General features: G+C 39.3%; 1 protein-coding gene across 1 annotated transcript in view; it reads left to right on the plus strand.

The window, feature by feature from the left end:
* The window catches only part of HADHA (hydroxyacyl-CoA dehydrogenase trifunctional multienzyme complex subunit alpha), a 47863-nt gene that overhangs the window by 7209 nt on the left and 25349 nt on the right, over positions 1-15305 (plus strand). Inside the window, exons 4-7 of the mRNA XM_059079197.2 lie at positions 212-345; positions 2249-2387; positions 3379-3498; positions 5231-5333. Of these exons, the coding sequence (XP_058935180.1) occupies positions 212-345; positions 2249-2387; positions 3379-3498; positions 5231-5333 (496 nt within the window). The remainder of the gene's footprint in view (positions 1-211; positions 346-2248; positions 2388-3378; positions 3499-5230; positions 5334-15305) is intronic.

Raw genomic sequence — 15305 nt, forward strand, 5'->3', positions numbered from 1 at the left:
TATTTTTAGAGGGAGGGGTGCTTACAGTTGGCCAAAGCACCTGAATAGACAGCTGCTTGGTTGTTTGTTTGTTTCCCTGTCTCTTTCTTTTAACAGTATATTTCTCCTGGATAAATGTATTTCCTATAATCAAAATAGCATTTGATGGTGATTTGCACATCTGTTACTTCAAATTTAGACCCTTAGATTTATATGTACTTCCCTTTGGTAGGTGAATACTCTGGGTCAAGAACTGCATTCAGAGTTCATAGAAGTAATGAATGAAGTCTGGTCTAGCAGTCAAATCAGAAGTGCTGTCCTTATCTCATCAAAGCCAGGGTGCTTCATTGCAGGTGCCGATCTCAAGTAAGTTTTAGGAAATTTGAAGTCATCTTTTATTTTGGCTAATGGTATGTTTTTTAGGCCTAATCATTTCTCATTTTAAAAGAAGGTAGAAGTAAATTTTCTCTGCAAGTTTTTTTAAAGTTATTTTCATAAGTATAAAAAAGTTAATAAAAAAGAGGGACTTGTTGCTTAAACCTTACAAGGCTGAATACAGCCTTTCTCTAAAGAAGTTGAAGTAGTCGTTCAAGGAGCAATATTTGAGTAGAATGAAAATAAACTAACAATGAGATGCCCTTTTTTTTCATCCACCAGACCAGCAAACATTTAAAAGTTTGAAAATATCATATTAGCAAGGACTTGGGAAAATGAGAAAGTTAAATGTTACTCGTAGGAATGCAAATTGGTATAGCCACTTTGGAGAGTAATTTGATAAAGTTTAGTAAAACTGAAAACCACATATCATATAATCAAGTGATACCTCTTCTAGGTGTATATGCTAGAGAAATCCCACCCTTTGGTTTTAAGGACCCAGGCATGCATAGAGATATTCAGTCCTGTGTAGTTTAAAATAGTGAAGAATTTGAAAGAAGCTAAACGTCAGTCATGAGGGAAATAGATAAATAAATGTGGAATATTCACAAGATAAAATACTACAAAAACAATTGAAAGGAACTAACTAGATCTACAGCATAATGTTAGAACTCAAAAACATAATGTTAAGTTAAAAAGACAAGTTGCAGAATGTTTGATACTGTATATAGTTTATATAAACATTTTAAAACCATACATGAAATACTTCTCTGTATTATTTATGGATACAAATATGTAGTTGGTTTGAAGAATACACTACAAACATATGAAAATGGTTGTTTCAAGGTAAATGAATTGGCTGGTAGAACTTCAGGGGTCAAAGGCTACTTTACCAATACAGCTAATATTTTCTTTTTTTTTTAATGATATAATGTACTTATATATAACTTCTTTAAAATTCTTTAAAGCAAAAGTAAGGAGGAGAGATGATACCTTAATATTAGTTTCCTGGGTTAAAATGTTAACGGTTGTTAATTCTGTCAAAATATGGGTATTTGTTATATTATTCTTTTCAGTTTAGGCAATGATAGCCAGCATTATTGGCTTAGTAATTTGTATTTATGGTGTTTGTATATTTTTAAACTTTGTTCAATATTGTATACCCTTGTTTTTTTATGTATAGTAATTAGAAATTCATAAATATTCTGTTTGTTTATTTTTTAGAAAAAGCAAAGTTATCTCCATCAAGTGCTTTTTCTTCTAGCTTGGTTATTTAAGCTTAGTAAGACACTGATGTACCTGGTAGTAGCTACCTAAATTCATAGGAGAATACTCGTAGCTTGTGAGGCTAGCTGAACAACTCCCAGCATATAAAATGACAGAAAATTAGTTATCTTTGGTCAAAAGTAAAAAACCCACAGCTTAAATGTGTTCAGAAACAGTAAGTAGCAAATGAAACAAACTGAAATTAAAGGACATTGGGGACATTATTGTAATAGAAGCCTTTTTTTCTGTCATTCTGATTGATGTTTAATCCGAAAGCTACCTGATAGTGAAAGTGTTTAATATGCTTGTGAAAATATTTTACCACAAGATGATTTTCTCATGTACAGAGTTTTGTAATCTAATGATTGGTTACCAAAGCAAAAATTATTCAACATGTTTTGTTTCATGTTCTCTGAATCCAGAAATTTAACACTCTATAGAGAGATGATATCACTGATATTAGTGCTATCTGAGGCAAAATCATTCTTAAACTTCTGAGTGTTTGAAGATTCACTACCAAATATTGATATATGATAGGATAAGGATATGGTGGATGAAGTATTGAACAAAATAGGTTATGGTTTTATCTTTGGTTTTTTTTGGTTCTCTTCTCTCATGTTTACTGCAGCATGTTAACTGCTTGCACGACCTCTCAAGAGGTAACACAAATATCACAGGAAGCACAGAGAATGTTTGAGAGAGTTGAGAAGTCCACAAAGCCTATTGTGGCTGCCATCAATGGATCCTGCTTAGGAGGAGGACTTGAGGTACAGATTTATTCCAAAGTCATTGAGACAACGGTCCAGCTCATTGTTGGGATTCACCAGCTGCAAACCTTTAGGCTACTATTTTGCCTTAAAAAAAGTTGTTGAGGGAGAATCAGCTTTGTTTTTAGTTATCAAATTTCTGGATAGGTTTTTATCCCTATTCCCATGTCACAGAGCAAGTGAACCAAAGTGTCATGTTTTCATTTACAAACTGAGAAGATTTTGAACTAGATCTCTAAGGTCCCTATCAATTCTAAAAAACCTTGTTCAAGTTTGCAAGGCAAAGATTCAGAAGTGTGATTCATGCTCTTGAGCTACTGAAGTCTAGTTGAGACACATAGCGCATAATGTACATCAAGTGTTTTGTGAGTAGTAAAGATGGTAAATAACACAAGGTTTGAGAGAAGAGATGCTTACCACGCTGGAGCATGTAAGAAAGAAGGAGGGGAAAAGAAAATAACATTTATTGAACATTTATCACATGCTGGGTTCTATAGTAGACACTTTCACGTGTATTAATTAAGGAAACCTGTGTCTGGTCCTAAAAGATAGGCAGAATTTGATTAACCAGAAAGTAGTGGGAAAACATTCCACATGTGGCATGGTGTGAGCAAAGACAAGGATAAACAAAGCCTAATTAGGGCACCATAAGTAGGCCTGCTTGATTGAAGAGTCTTTACATCGTACAGGGCTTCTTAACCTGGGGTGGCTATATAATTGTGTATGCATTTTTCTGTTGAGAGCTTCCGTACCTTTCAGCAGATTTTCAAGGAGATCTGCAACCCAAAAAGAGGTTAATAACTTAGGGGAAAGGTATGAAGTAAGGCCAGAAAGGTAAATTGTAGAAAGCATCAAATGCCAGCCTAAGGAATTTCAGTTTATTCTGGGGGCCTACTTCCTGCTTTACGAGTAATCTTTAGACCCTCACATATCCTAAGATGTTACAAAGTTACATTTTTCAACACTCTAATTTTCTTTCATTTGTTTGAAGCTTGCCATTTCATGCCAATACAGAATAGCAACAAAAGATAAGAAAACAGTACTGGGTTCCCCTGAAGTCTTGCTGGGAATCCTACCAGGAGCGGGAGCCACGCAAAGGCTACCCAAAATGGTGAGTTTAAGATACCCGTGTGAACTTGACAACCTCAGTCCTGTGTGCCCCTTTAGATCTATTTCCTCTGTACAAAAGGTATAATATGGGTATTCATTGTAAAAATTTAGAAACTGGACCTCCCTGGTGGCGCAGTGGTTAAGAATCCGCCTGCCAATGCAGGGGACACAGGTTCAAGCCCTGGTCCGGGAAGATCCCACATGCCATGGAGCAACTAATAAGCCCGTGCGCCACAACTACTGAGCCTGCACTCTAGAGCCTGTCACAGCTACTAAGCCTGCATGCCACAACTACTGAGCCTGCACTCTAGAGCCTGTCACAGCTACTAAGCCTGCATGCCACAACTACTGAGCCTGCACTCCAGAGCCCGTGAGCCACAACTACTGAGCCCACGTGCCACAACTACTGAAGCCTGCGCACCTAGAGCCCATGCTCCACAACAGGAGAAGCCACCACAGTGAGAAGCCTGCGCACCACAACGAAGAGCAGCCCCCGCTCGCCGCAACTAGAGAAAGCCGGTGCTCAGCAACCAAGTCCCGACACAGCCACAAATAAATAAATAAACAAATAAATTTTTAAAAAAATTTAGAAACCAAATACAATGTGAATATATGGGATCAATAACATTTTATTCCTGATATTTATTCTTTCAATTTCAGTTTGTATTTATTTTTTCAATTCCTTGATCAAAATGATTGATCAGGGTCCTTTGTTAGTCCCTGAAGAAGGGAAGAGATAAATAAGATACATGTCTTGCTTTCTGGAACTTACAGTTTAATTTGTTCCTTGTCTGCACGGTACGATCTTACCAGTTTTTCCAATCCCTGGGTCTTATTTCATGATAACTGTTAAGAGGCAGACCTTTCCCCTGATTTGGATGATCTCACTGTTGTATTCTATAGACCCAAAAGAGGCCCATCAGGCTTTTGAATTCTTAAGAAGAAGGAAAGGACAGTCAGACCTGGAGGCTGCAGAGCCATCTTAACATCAAACTTGAGGGCCCTCTGAACCTCATAGCCTCTGGCACTGTGGATTCTTAAGGGAAAACAACACTCAGCAGAAATACTCTTTGCAGAGAAGTTGATATGAGTTGGACATAGAAAAATGGGAAAGTTTATGGTATTTGTTTTCTGATAATAGTGTGTATTCCTTCATAGGAATTGCCAAGAGGATTTACTGAAAGAATGAATAAGCCTATATGTGTATAGAAAATATTGCTGTTTCTTTTGCTATAGTTGGTTCTTGAATGTTGCTAGAAGCTGTTCTTCTAGCACCTACATACAAAGCCCTAGTTGGGTTCTCTTTTTGTTAAGTCTAAGATCCTTTCTAAAGACATTGTCAAAACTATGAAATTTCTCAGTCTCTACTAATTCCAGTATAGGAACTTTAAATATTATACGGATGATAGAGAAGAAATTCAGAATGACATAAATGTACAATTTTAGGAAACATGACATTTTTTTCTCCACTTTATCAATCCATAAGACAGAAATCCTACAAATTGAATTAAAAGAAGAGATATAAAGACATTTTTAACTTCAGGCGGAGGTTTCTGAAACTAAACTACCTAAATGTGTATCAGTGTATAAAATTTCGTTGATGGATATAGAACATAAAAATCTGGTTTGACTTTTCTCATTTTAATATTTATTTTGCTCAGCTGGATGATCTGTAAATTGTAATTGTCACTGATTTTTTTCCACCTTTGTTCTAATCCTTGTTTGCTTGTTAGGTGGGTGTGCCTGCTGCTTTTGACATGATGCTGACTGGTAGAGGCATTCGTGCAGACAGAGCAAAGAAAATGGGACTGGTTGACCAACTGGTGGAACCGCTGGGTAAGTGCTAATGTGCTTCAGAATTGAGCCTTATGAAGTTATTTATTTTCTTAAAGAGTTAATATCTTGACTATTGATTACAGTGAAACCAAACACTTAAGAAATGAGTCATTATTCTGAAGAGTGAAGTTTTCTAAAAATAGCTAATACTAAATCATTTTCACCATCACCCCAATTTCTATTTTACATTATTTGTAATTGGGACATCAGGAGTACAGAATTGAATCGAGTCATTATTTTTGGTTCTTAAATTACCTGTATCATTATCCATGATAACTATTCTTCAGTTTTTTGTGTCTGTGTTAATAATATAATAAACATGTATGAAACAACCAACCTAAGGATATTAATAATTGACATCCACTAATGTGCTGCTTCCTCCCATACAATTTCCTTGCCTCTTCTCAGCCAAGGAAACCACTATTCCAGATTGTATGTTCATCACCCTCTTACATTTCTTAAAAATCAGCATTATTGAGATGTTATTTACATAATAACAAATTTACCAGTTTTTAATGTACAGTTTGCATTTTGACAAACATATATAGCTGTGTAAACACCACTACAATCATACAGTAGAACATTTCTAGTATGTAGCTTTTTGTGTCTTTCATTTAGCATACTGCTTTTGAGATTCATCCATGTTGTTACATGTCAGCAATGTATTCCTTCTTGTTGCTGAATGTCATTCCATTGTATAGATAAACCATAATTTGTTTATCCGTTCACCAAATGATAGACATTTGAGGTGTTTCCAGTTTGGGGCTATTCTGAATAAAGCTCCTGTGAACATTCATTGACAAGTCTTTATGTGGACAAATATTTCATTTCTTTTGGATAAATACTGAAGAGTGGATTGGCTGGACCATATGATAGATATGCTTAGCTTTTAAGAACCTATCAAACTGTTTTTCCAAAGTGGTTATACAATTTTACATTCTTACCAGCAGTGTATGAGAGTTCTAGTTACAACCACTTGGCATGCTCAGTCTTTTTAATTTTAAACATTTCAGTAGGAGTGTAGTAATATGTCATTGGGGTTTAATTTGTATTTCCCTAAAGACCAAAGATACCGAACTTATTTCATGTGTTTATTTGCCTTCTGTATATCTTCTGATGAAGTGTTCAAATGTTTTGCCCATTTTGTTTGATTTAGCTGTTTTTCTTATTACTGAGCTTTCAGAGTTCTTTATATATCAGGATGTAAGTCCTTTATGAGATTTGTAATTTGCAAATATTTTCTCCCTGTCTGTGGCTTGTCTTTTCATTATCTAAGGGTAGAAATTCTTAATTTTGATGAAGTCCAATGTATCAAAGTCTTCTTTTATGGATCATGGTATTGGTGTTTTAGAAATCTTTTCCTAACAAGATTACAAAGATTTTCTCCTGTGTTTTCTTCTGAAAGTTTTGTAGTTTAGCTCTTACATTTTTGTCTGTGCTACTTCAAGTTAATGTTTATGTATGGTGTGAGGTAAAGATTGAGTTGTTGTTGTTTTTGTTTTGTGATTATGAATATCCAAACTGTTCTGGCACAATTTGTTGAGAAGACTCTTCTTTCCCATTGACACCTTGACACCTTGGTGGAAAATTAGTTGACCCTCTGTGTTTGGGTCTATATCTAGGTTTCCTATTTCCAATTATTTATATGTCTTTACTTAAGACAGTATCACACTGTCTTGATTATTGTGTTTTGTAGTAAATCTTGATATCAGATAGTGTGACCCCACCCTCCACCTTGCTTCTCTTCTTTCAATATCATTTTGCTTATTCTAGTTTCTTTGCATTTACATATGAATTTTAAATCATCTCATCCATATCTACAAAAACATCTGCTAGGATCTTGATTGGAATTCCATTGAATCAATGTATCAATTTGGAGAGAATTGACATTTTAAAAATACTGAGTGTTTTCATTATGAACATAATATAACTTTCTGTTTACTTAGGTCATCTTTAATTTCTCTCAGTAGTGTTTTGTACTTTTCATTGAACATATCTTACACACATTTTGTTAAATTTGTACCTAAGTATTTCATACTTTTATGCGATTATACTTTTTTAACTTTAATTTCTCATTAATTACTAACATATATAAATACAAACGATTTTCATATGTGGTCCTTGTATTCTGTGATTTTGCTAAATTTATTTATTAGTTCTACTAGCTTTTTCTGTAGATTCCTAAGGATTTTCTACATAAATAATCATGTTATCTACAAATAAAGACATTTTGTCTTCTTCCTTTTCTATCTGGTTGGTGTTTCTTTTTCTTGACTTACTGCAGTGGCTAAGATCTTTAGTACAATATTGATTTGAAGTGAAAGCAGATATTATTAACTTGTTCCAATCTTAAGAGACATTCACCCTGATGCTGTAGGGTGTATAATGTTACGTAGGTTTTTCATATATACCCTTTATCAGATTGCAGATGTACCTTATTTATAGTTTGCTGAGAACTATATTGCTTTTTCTGCATCTAATGAGATGATTGTTTGGGTTTGTCCTTTTAGTTTATTAAGTAAAGTCATTTACATTGATATTTGACTACTGAATTCATTCCTGGAATAAACTTCACTTGGTTGTGATGTATTATCCTTTTTATAAAGTGCCGGCTGAATCAGCTAAACTTTTGTGAAGGATTTTTATGTCTCGTCATGAGAGATAATGGTCTCAGGAATAATATTTTTTTTCTTTTGATATTTTTGCCTGGTGTTGATATCTGGGTAATTCTGACTTCATAAAATAAGTTGGAAATATTTCTTCCTCTTCAATTTTCTGGAACGTTTTGTGTAGAATTGGTATTACTTTTTCCTTAAATCCTTGATAAAATTCACCAGTGAAGTTATATGGACTTGGAGTTTTGTTTCTTGGGAAGGTTATAACCTATGAATTCCGTTTCCTTAGTAGATATGGGGCTATTCAGGTTGACTGTTTCTTTTTTCTTTTTTTTTTTTTTTGGCCTTGCCATGCGGCTGGCAGGATCTTAGTTCCCCCACCAGGGATTGAACCCAGGCCCCTGGCCATGAAAGCACCAAGTCCTAACCACTGGACCACCAGGAAATTCCCAGGTTCACTATTTCATTTTTCTTTCTTTCCTTTTTTTTTTTTTAATTGGAGTATAGTTGATTTACAATGTTGTGTTAGCTTTGGGTGCACAGCCAAGCAAATCACCATACATATACTTATATCCACTCTTTTTTAGATTCTCTTCCCATACAGGTCACCACAGAGCATTGAGTAGAGTTCCCTGTGCTACACAGCAGCAGGTCCTTATTAGGTATCCATTCTATACATAGTAGTGCAGGTTCACCATTTCTTTTCTTTTTTAAAAAATTTTTTTAAAAAATTTAATTAATTTTTTCGCTGTTTGGGGTCTTCATTGCTGCGCACGGGCTTTCTCTAGTTGTGGTGAGTGGGGGCTACTCTTCGTTGAGGTGCGCAGGCCTCTCGTTGTGGTGGTGTCTCTTGTTGCGGATCACGGGCTCTAGGCGTGTGGGCTTCAGTAGCTGTGGCATGTGGGTTCAGTAGTTGTGGCTCGCAGGCCCAGTAGTTGTGGCGCATGGGCTTAGTTGCTCCGTGGCATGTGAGATCTTCCCAGACCAGGGCTCGAACCCGTGTCCCCTGCCTTGGCAGGTGGATTCTTAACCACTGTACCACCAGGGAAGCCCCAGGTTCACCATTTCTTGAGTGAGCTGTAGTTGTTTGTTTTGCAAAGATTTTGTCCATTTCATTTAACTTGACAAATTTATTTCAGTAAAGTTGTTCAGGGACTTCCCTGGTGATGCAGTGGATAAGACTCCACGCTCCCAATGCAGGGGGCCTGGGTTTGATCCCTAGTCAGGGAACTAAATCCCACATGCATGCTGCAACTAATAGTGGGCATGCCACAACTAAGGAGCCTGCCTGCTGCAACTAAGACCCAGAACAACCAAATAAATAAATAAATATTTTTTTAAGTTAAAAAAAAAATAAAGTTCATAATACTTTATTATTATTATTTTCATATCTTTAAACTGTATAATAATGCTCTTCTTTCATTCCTGATATTGCTAATTTGTGTCTTCTCTTTTTTCCCTGATGAGTCTGGCTAGAAATTTATCAGTTTTATTGATCTTTTCTAAGAATCAGCTTTTAATTCCATTGGTTTTGTTTGCTGTTTTATTGATTTCAGCTGTCTTATTATTTATTTCTTTCTGCTTGCTTTTGTGTTTAATTTGCTCTTCTTTTTCTAGTTTCTTACTAGAAACTAGTTTCTAGTTTCTTTCATTGATTTTAGGCCTTTCTTCTGTTCTAACATAAGCATTAAAGCTATACATTGGGAATTCCGTGGCAGTTCAGTGGTTAGGACTTGGCGCTTTCACTGCTGGGGCCTGGGTTCAATCCCTGGTTGGGAAACTAAGATCCTGCAAGCCGTGCGACACAGCCAAAAAAAAAAAAAAAAAAAAGCTATACATTTTCTTCTTGGCATTGCTTTATCTGCATGTTTTAATGTTATGTTTTCAATTCCATGAAGGTCAAATATTTTCAGATTTCTCTAGTGATTTCTTCTTTGGCCCATGTATAATTTAGAAGTATGTTGTTTAATTTCCAAATATTTGGGGATGTTTCAGATATCTTTCTGTTATTGATTTCTAGTTGAATTCTGCTGTAATCAAGAGTATAGTCAATCCTTATTATTTGAGGTTCCCTGTCTGTGAATTTGCCTACTCACTAACATTTGTCATGACCCGAAAAGTAATACTCGTGGTTCTTTTGCAGTCATTCATAGACACGTACAGAGTGGCAAAAGATTCAGGTCTCCCAATACACATGTTCCCAGCTGAAGTCAAACAAGGCACTGTCTGCCTTCTCATTTCAGCTTTTATAAAACCAACAAGTGTCCTTTCCATGGTCTATTTACTGCCACGTTTTCTTCATTTTGTGCTTTTTGTTTGTGATTTTGCTGTTTAAAATAGTGAGAGCTAGGAGTGGAAAAGAATTGAGTCAGAGTGAGGGAAAATGTCTTTAAGGTTTCTCTTTACTCCCCCAGTAAGGAGGCCTTAGCAGAGGTACCTGAAGAAGACCTTGGTTGAAGGTCCCATATAAAGAGACTTAGGAGTGAAGGCACATGGACTCGGAATGAAAATGTGTGTAAGAGCATAGCCAGTCAGGGAGACCCGAGTCATTGACTGCAACTCCCATTAAAGACTGCAGTTCGTCGGCTGGGCACCAAGTCTGGTATGGGAAGGACAGCTTTCTCCATGAGGCCTGCGAGGCCTGTAATTGCCTATGCTTGGACCTGAAATATCACATAGGTTTTTGGCTAGGGGCTGGACCCCTCAATTTTTGCAAATAGTCATGTGGCCATAACAGGTATTTATAATTACCTACTTCTACTACCCATTCCATATTTCCTTTGCCCTTAGGAAGTACATCAGCTGGTCATGGTTCTTTGTCTGGTAGGGTGACCTTCATTCCTAAAAGGTCTGGGCCACTAGCAGTCCAGCATGAATTGGGTTGCTTTAATTTTCCACTAATTGTAGGTCACAGTAGCCCTAAGAGACACCCCAAGAGATCTCCCATATTTGAGACATACTCTCCCTTACCTTCATTGTAGTAGCAACCCAACTTCCCCTGGTAATCAGGATTAATCACGCCAGCCAGTACAGTAATCCTTTCTCTGCCTGTTTCAGAGGCATGAGGAGGCCAAAGTGGCCAGATGGCAGTCTCATCTTCCAGTTCAATAGAATCATTGTTATGTCTCCTGATGGACTTTGGAACTAAATCCTCTAGACCAGCAGAACCTAAGGTTGTAGGACAGAGCACATTTTTTGTTGGTAGATCACTAGGGGTTAGTAGCAGAGCCACCTCTATATGTACTTCTGGATTCCTGGACCCGTGAATCCTTGCTGCGGAAGAAACGACACCGTATATTGGAGGTTGATTTAGAGCATATACAGGATCCTAGATGATACTGCCCTAGCCTTACAACGTATTACCACCTACCTAGGGCTCTGAGTCTTTAAAAGTCTGTTCCACCATTCTGTCGATCCAACTGCTTCACGGTGATGGGGCACATGGTGAGATCAGTGCATTTCATGAGCATGGCCCGTTGCCACACTCCATTTACTGTGAGGTGAGTTGCTTGATCAGAAGCAGTGTTGTGTGGGATACCGTGATGGTGGATAAGGCATTCCATAAGTCCACAAATGGTAGTTTTGGCAGATGCATTGCATGCCAGCACGGCAAACTCATACCCGCAATAAGTGTCTATTCCAGTAAGAACAGAGTGCTGCCCTTTCCGTGACGAAAGCAGTGCGGTGTAGTCAGTCTGCCAGAATGTTGATCACCTTGCGAGAATCCTGGTATGAGACAGTCAGTGTTGGTCTCTGCTGCCGAGTGGGCACTGAACAGTGATTGTACCCAGGTTGGCCTTGGTGAGTAGTTGTCGCTAAGCCCACGCACAGCCTCCATCCCTGCCACCTGGCCACTTTGTTCATGAGCCCATTGGGCAGTGACAGGGGTGACTGGGGAAAGAGGCTGACTGGTATCCACAGGATGGGTTATCTTTTCCGCTCGATCATTAAAATCCTCTTTGAGATCACCCCTTGTTGACCATTCACATGAAACACAAATATCTTCACATTCTTTGCTGAGTTTTCTTTTTCCCAGTCAGCTGGTCATAGGGAACTTCCGTGAGGCCATAGGTGCAGGCTGAGAGAGAGGAGGAGGAGTAAGGGTATTTTGGCCACTTCCTCATGCAACTTGTACCTTTAGCGTCTGCTCAAGCGCAGTCTCATGTATACCACTTCCATTTGATAATGGAGTGCTGTTGCGCACACCCAGCTTTATGGCTTAGTGGGTTAGACAACATCCATTTCATGACAGGCAGCTCAGATCACATAGTAACTTGTTGGCCCATGGTTAAGCTTAGAGTCTCCACTAAGGCCCAGTAGGAAGCCTGTTTCTCAGCAGGATAGTAATTATTAACAGAGGATGGTAGGGCTTTGCTCCAAATTCCTAAGGATCTGTACTCAGATTCGCCTGTAGGGCCTGCCAACGACTCCAGACAGCATCTCTGTCTACCACTGATGCTTCAAGCACCTTCAGGTCTGAATCGTATGGTCTAAAGAGCAGAACAGCTATTCTTGTCCTGAGCCCAACTCAAAACTAGCAGCCTTCGAGTTACTCAGTAAAGGGCCTAGAGTAGCGCATCCAAAAAAGATGTTGCCTCCAAAATCCACTAGGTGTTGTGCCTGTTTTGTGGTAGGAGGGGCCAGATGCAACAACTTATCAACTTCACCTTAGAAGGAATGTCTCAGCATGCCCCATACCACTGGACCCCTAGAAATTTCATTAAGATGGATATGTCTAGAGTAGTTGGTACTTCTAGCTCACCAGGTCCATTCAGCATAATATCATCAATGTAATGAACTGGCATGGTATCTTGTGGAAGGAAAAGGCAATCAAGGTCCCTGTGGGCTAAATTATGACTTATGGATGTAGAATTGATCACTCCTGAGGTAAGACAGTAAGGGTATATTGCAGGCCTTTCCAGCTGAAAGCAAACTGCTTCTGGTAGTCTTTACTACCAGCTGTCAAGGAAAAAAGCACTTTCCAGATCAGCAAATACACAAGAGGTAAAAGGAGATGTGTTAACTTGCTCAAGCAATGAAGTTGCATCTGGAATACCAGCTGCAGTTGCCGTTACCACCTGATTAAGTTTACCATAGTCCAGTGTCATTCTGCAGGAGCCATCTGGTTTCTGCACAGGCCAAAAATACGTAAATTGAATGAGGATGCAGTGGGAATCACCACTCCTGCATCTTTCAAGTCCTTAATGGTGGCACCAGTCTCTGTAGTCCCTCCAGGAATGCAGTATTACTTTTATTTTACTATTTTTCTGTGCAGAGGCAGTTTTAGTGGCTTTCACTTGGCCCTTCCCACTATAGTAGTCCTTATTCCACAGGTCAAGGAGCTAGTTGCTGGAGGATATCTATTTCAATCGTGCATTCTGGAAGTAACCAAAGCATGAGTTCTGGAACCCACTAGGCCTACTGAGATAGAACTGAGCTAATAATCCTTTTATCACATGACCTTATAAACCCCTGCCCTGTCTGGTGGGTCACAATAACATTTTGAGTCTTTTGGAATTATTGTCAGTTCCGAGCCAGTGTCCAGTAATCCCCCAAAAGTCTGATTATTTCCCTTTCCTCAAGGTAAATGACCATAGAGTCCCTTTGGGGAAGATTAACAGTATAATTCCCTCAAGGAGCTACAAACTCCCCTTTATTCAAGAGGTTCTGGGTCTTTAAGCTGGCTCATTTCTGAGAATTGATGAGAGCGATAACTTTCCTTTCTTTTTAAAAAAATTTTATTTATTTATTTTTGGCTGCGTTGGGTCTTGATTGCTGCGCTCCGGCTTTGTCTAGTTGTGGGAGCCGGGGCTATTCTTTGTTGCGGTGCTCGGGCTTCTCGTTGCGGAGCACGGGCTGTAGGCGTGCGGTCTTCAGTAGTTGTGGCTCGCAGGCTCTAGAGCGCAGGCTCAGTAGTTGTGGCACACGGGCTTAGTTGCTCTGTGGCATGTGGCATCTTCCTGGACCAGGGCTCGAACCCATGTCCCCTGCATTGGCAGGCGGATTCTTAACCACTGCTCCACCAGGGATGTCCGATGACTCTCTTTGGTAATTCATGTTATTCTTACGTTTACTAGACCTAGAATTCTTCTGAATCCAGTGGGCCACCCATCATCTGTTTCTTTCCTAGGAATGCCATGATCAATTAGCCAACTCCATAGGTCTCCACAAGTCAAACTATTCTGATTACTATTTACTTTGGCTCTGCTATCCATTTTGGTAACCATGCCCCATTTGCTTTTGGCAATTGAGTATTGCTCCTTGGCCCCTGCCACCCCAGAATCCCATTATCCCCACTGCATTTAGGGATCCTAGTTGATGGTAGCAGTTCCCACTGTAATTTCTGACCTACAGAGAGGAGCAATCACAGAGCTCTTCAAGGATGCTGGGACTCCCCTCCTAAATTGATTTCTCTTGGTTGTGGTGAAAGGTGTGTCCTCTGACCATTCCAGGGGAGCTGAGCAGGTCCAGCATGATAAATCCACACTAACATTCCAGTTTCCTTAAGCCTTTTAATATTTCCTCTACCATACCAACATGGTTCTGGCATTTCGGCTTCGTTCAGTACTGCTTGTTTTCTATATGTCCCATCTGTTCTTTGTTCCTTTTTTCTTCTTTCTGCTTTCCTCTGGATTAATCATTTTTTTGGGGGGGGGGGGGCGTGCCACGTGGCACGGGGGAATCTTAGTTCCCCGACCAGGGATTGACCCCGTCTGCCCTGCAGTGGAAGTGCAGAGTCCTAAACATGGGACTGCCAGGGAATTCCGCCCGGATTAATCATTTTTTATCTTCACTATTGGACTTTTACTTTGCTTTACCCTTTTAATGGTTGCTCTATGGTTTACAGCATACATCTTTTTTTTTTTAATTTATTTTTATTTATTTATTTTTGGCTGCGTTGGGTCTTCGTTGTTGCGTGCGAGCTTTCTCTACTTGTGGCGAGTGGGGACTACTCTTCGTTGCAGTACTCAGGCTTCTCATTGGGGTGGCTTCTCTTGTTGCAGAACAGGGGCTCCAGGTACGCGGGCTTCAATAGTTGTGGCACACGGGCTCAGTAGTTGTGGCTCACGGGCTCTAGAGTGCAGGCTCAGTAGTTGTGGCGCATGGGCTTAGCTGCTCTACGGCATGTGGGATCTTCCCAGACCAGGGCTTGAACCCGTATCCCCTGCGTTGGCAGGCAGATTCTTTTTTTTTTTTTTTTTTTTTTTTTGCGGTACACGGGCCTCTCACTGTTGTGGCCTCTCCCGTTGCAGAGCACAGGCTCTGGACATGCAGGCTCAGCAATCATGGCTCACGGGCCCAGCCGCACCACAGCATGTGGGATCTTCCCAGACCGGGGCACAAACCCGTGTCCCTG

Source organism: Kogia breviceps, chromosome 11 (assembly GCF_026419965.1).
Source record: "Kogia breviceps isolate mKogBre1 chromosome 11, mKogBre1 haplotype 1, whole genome shotgun sequence".
In the NCBI taxonomy this organism is placed as follows: domain Eukaryota; kingdom Metazoa; phylum Chordata; class Mammalia; order Artiodactyla; family Physeteridae; genus Kogia; species Kogia breviceps.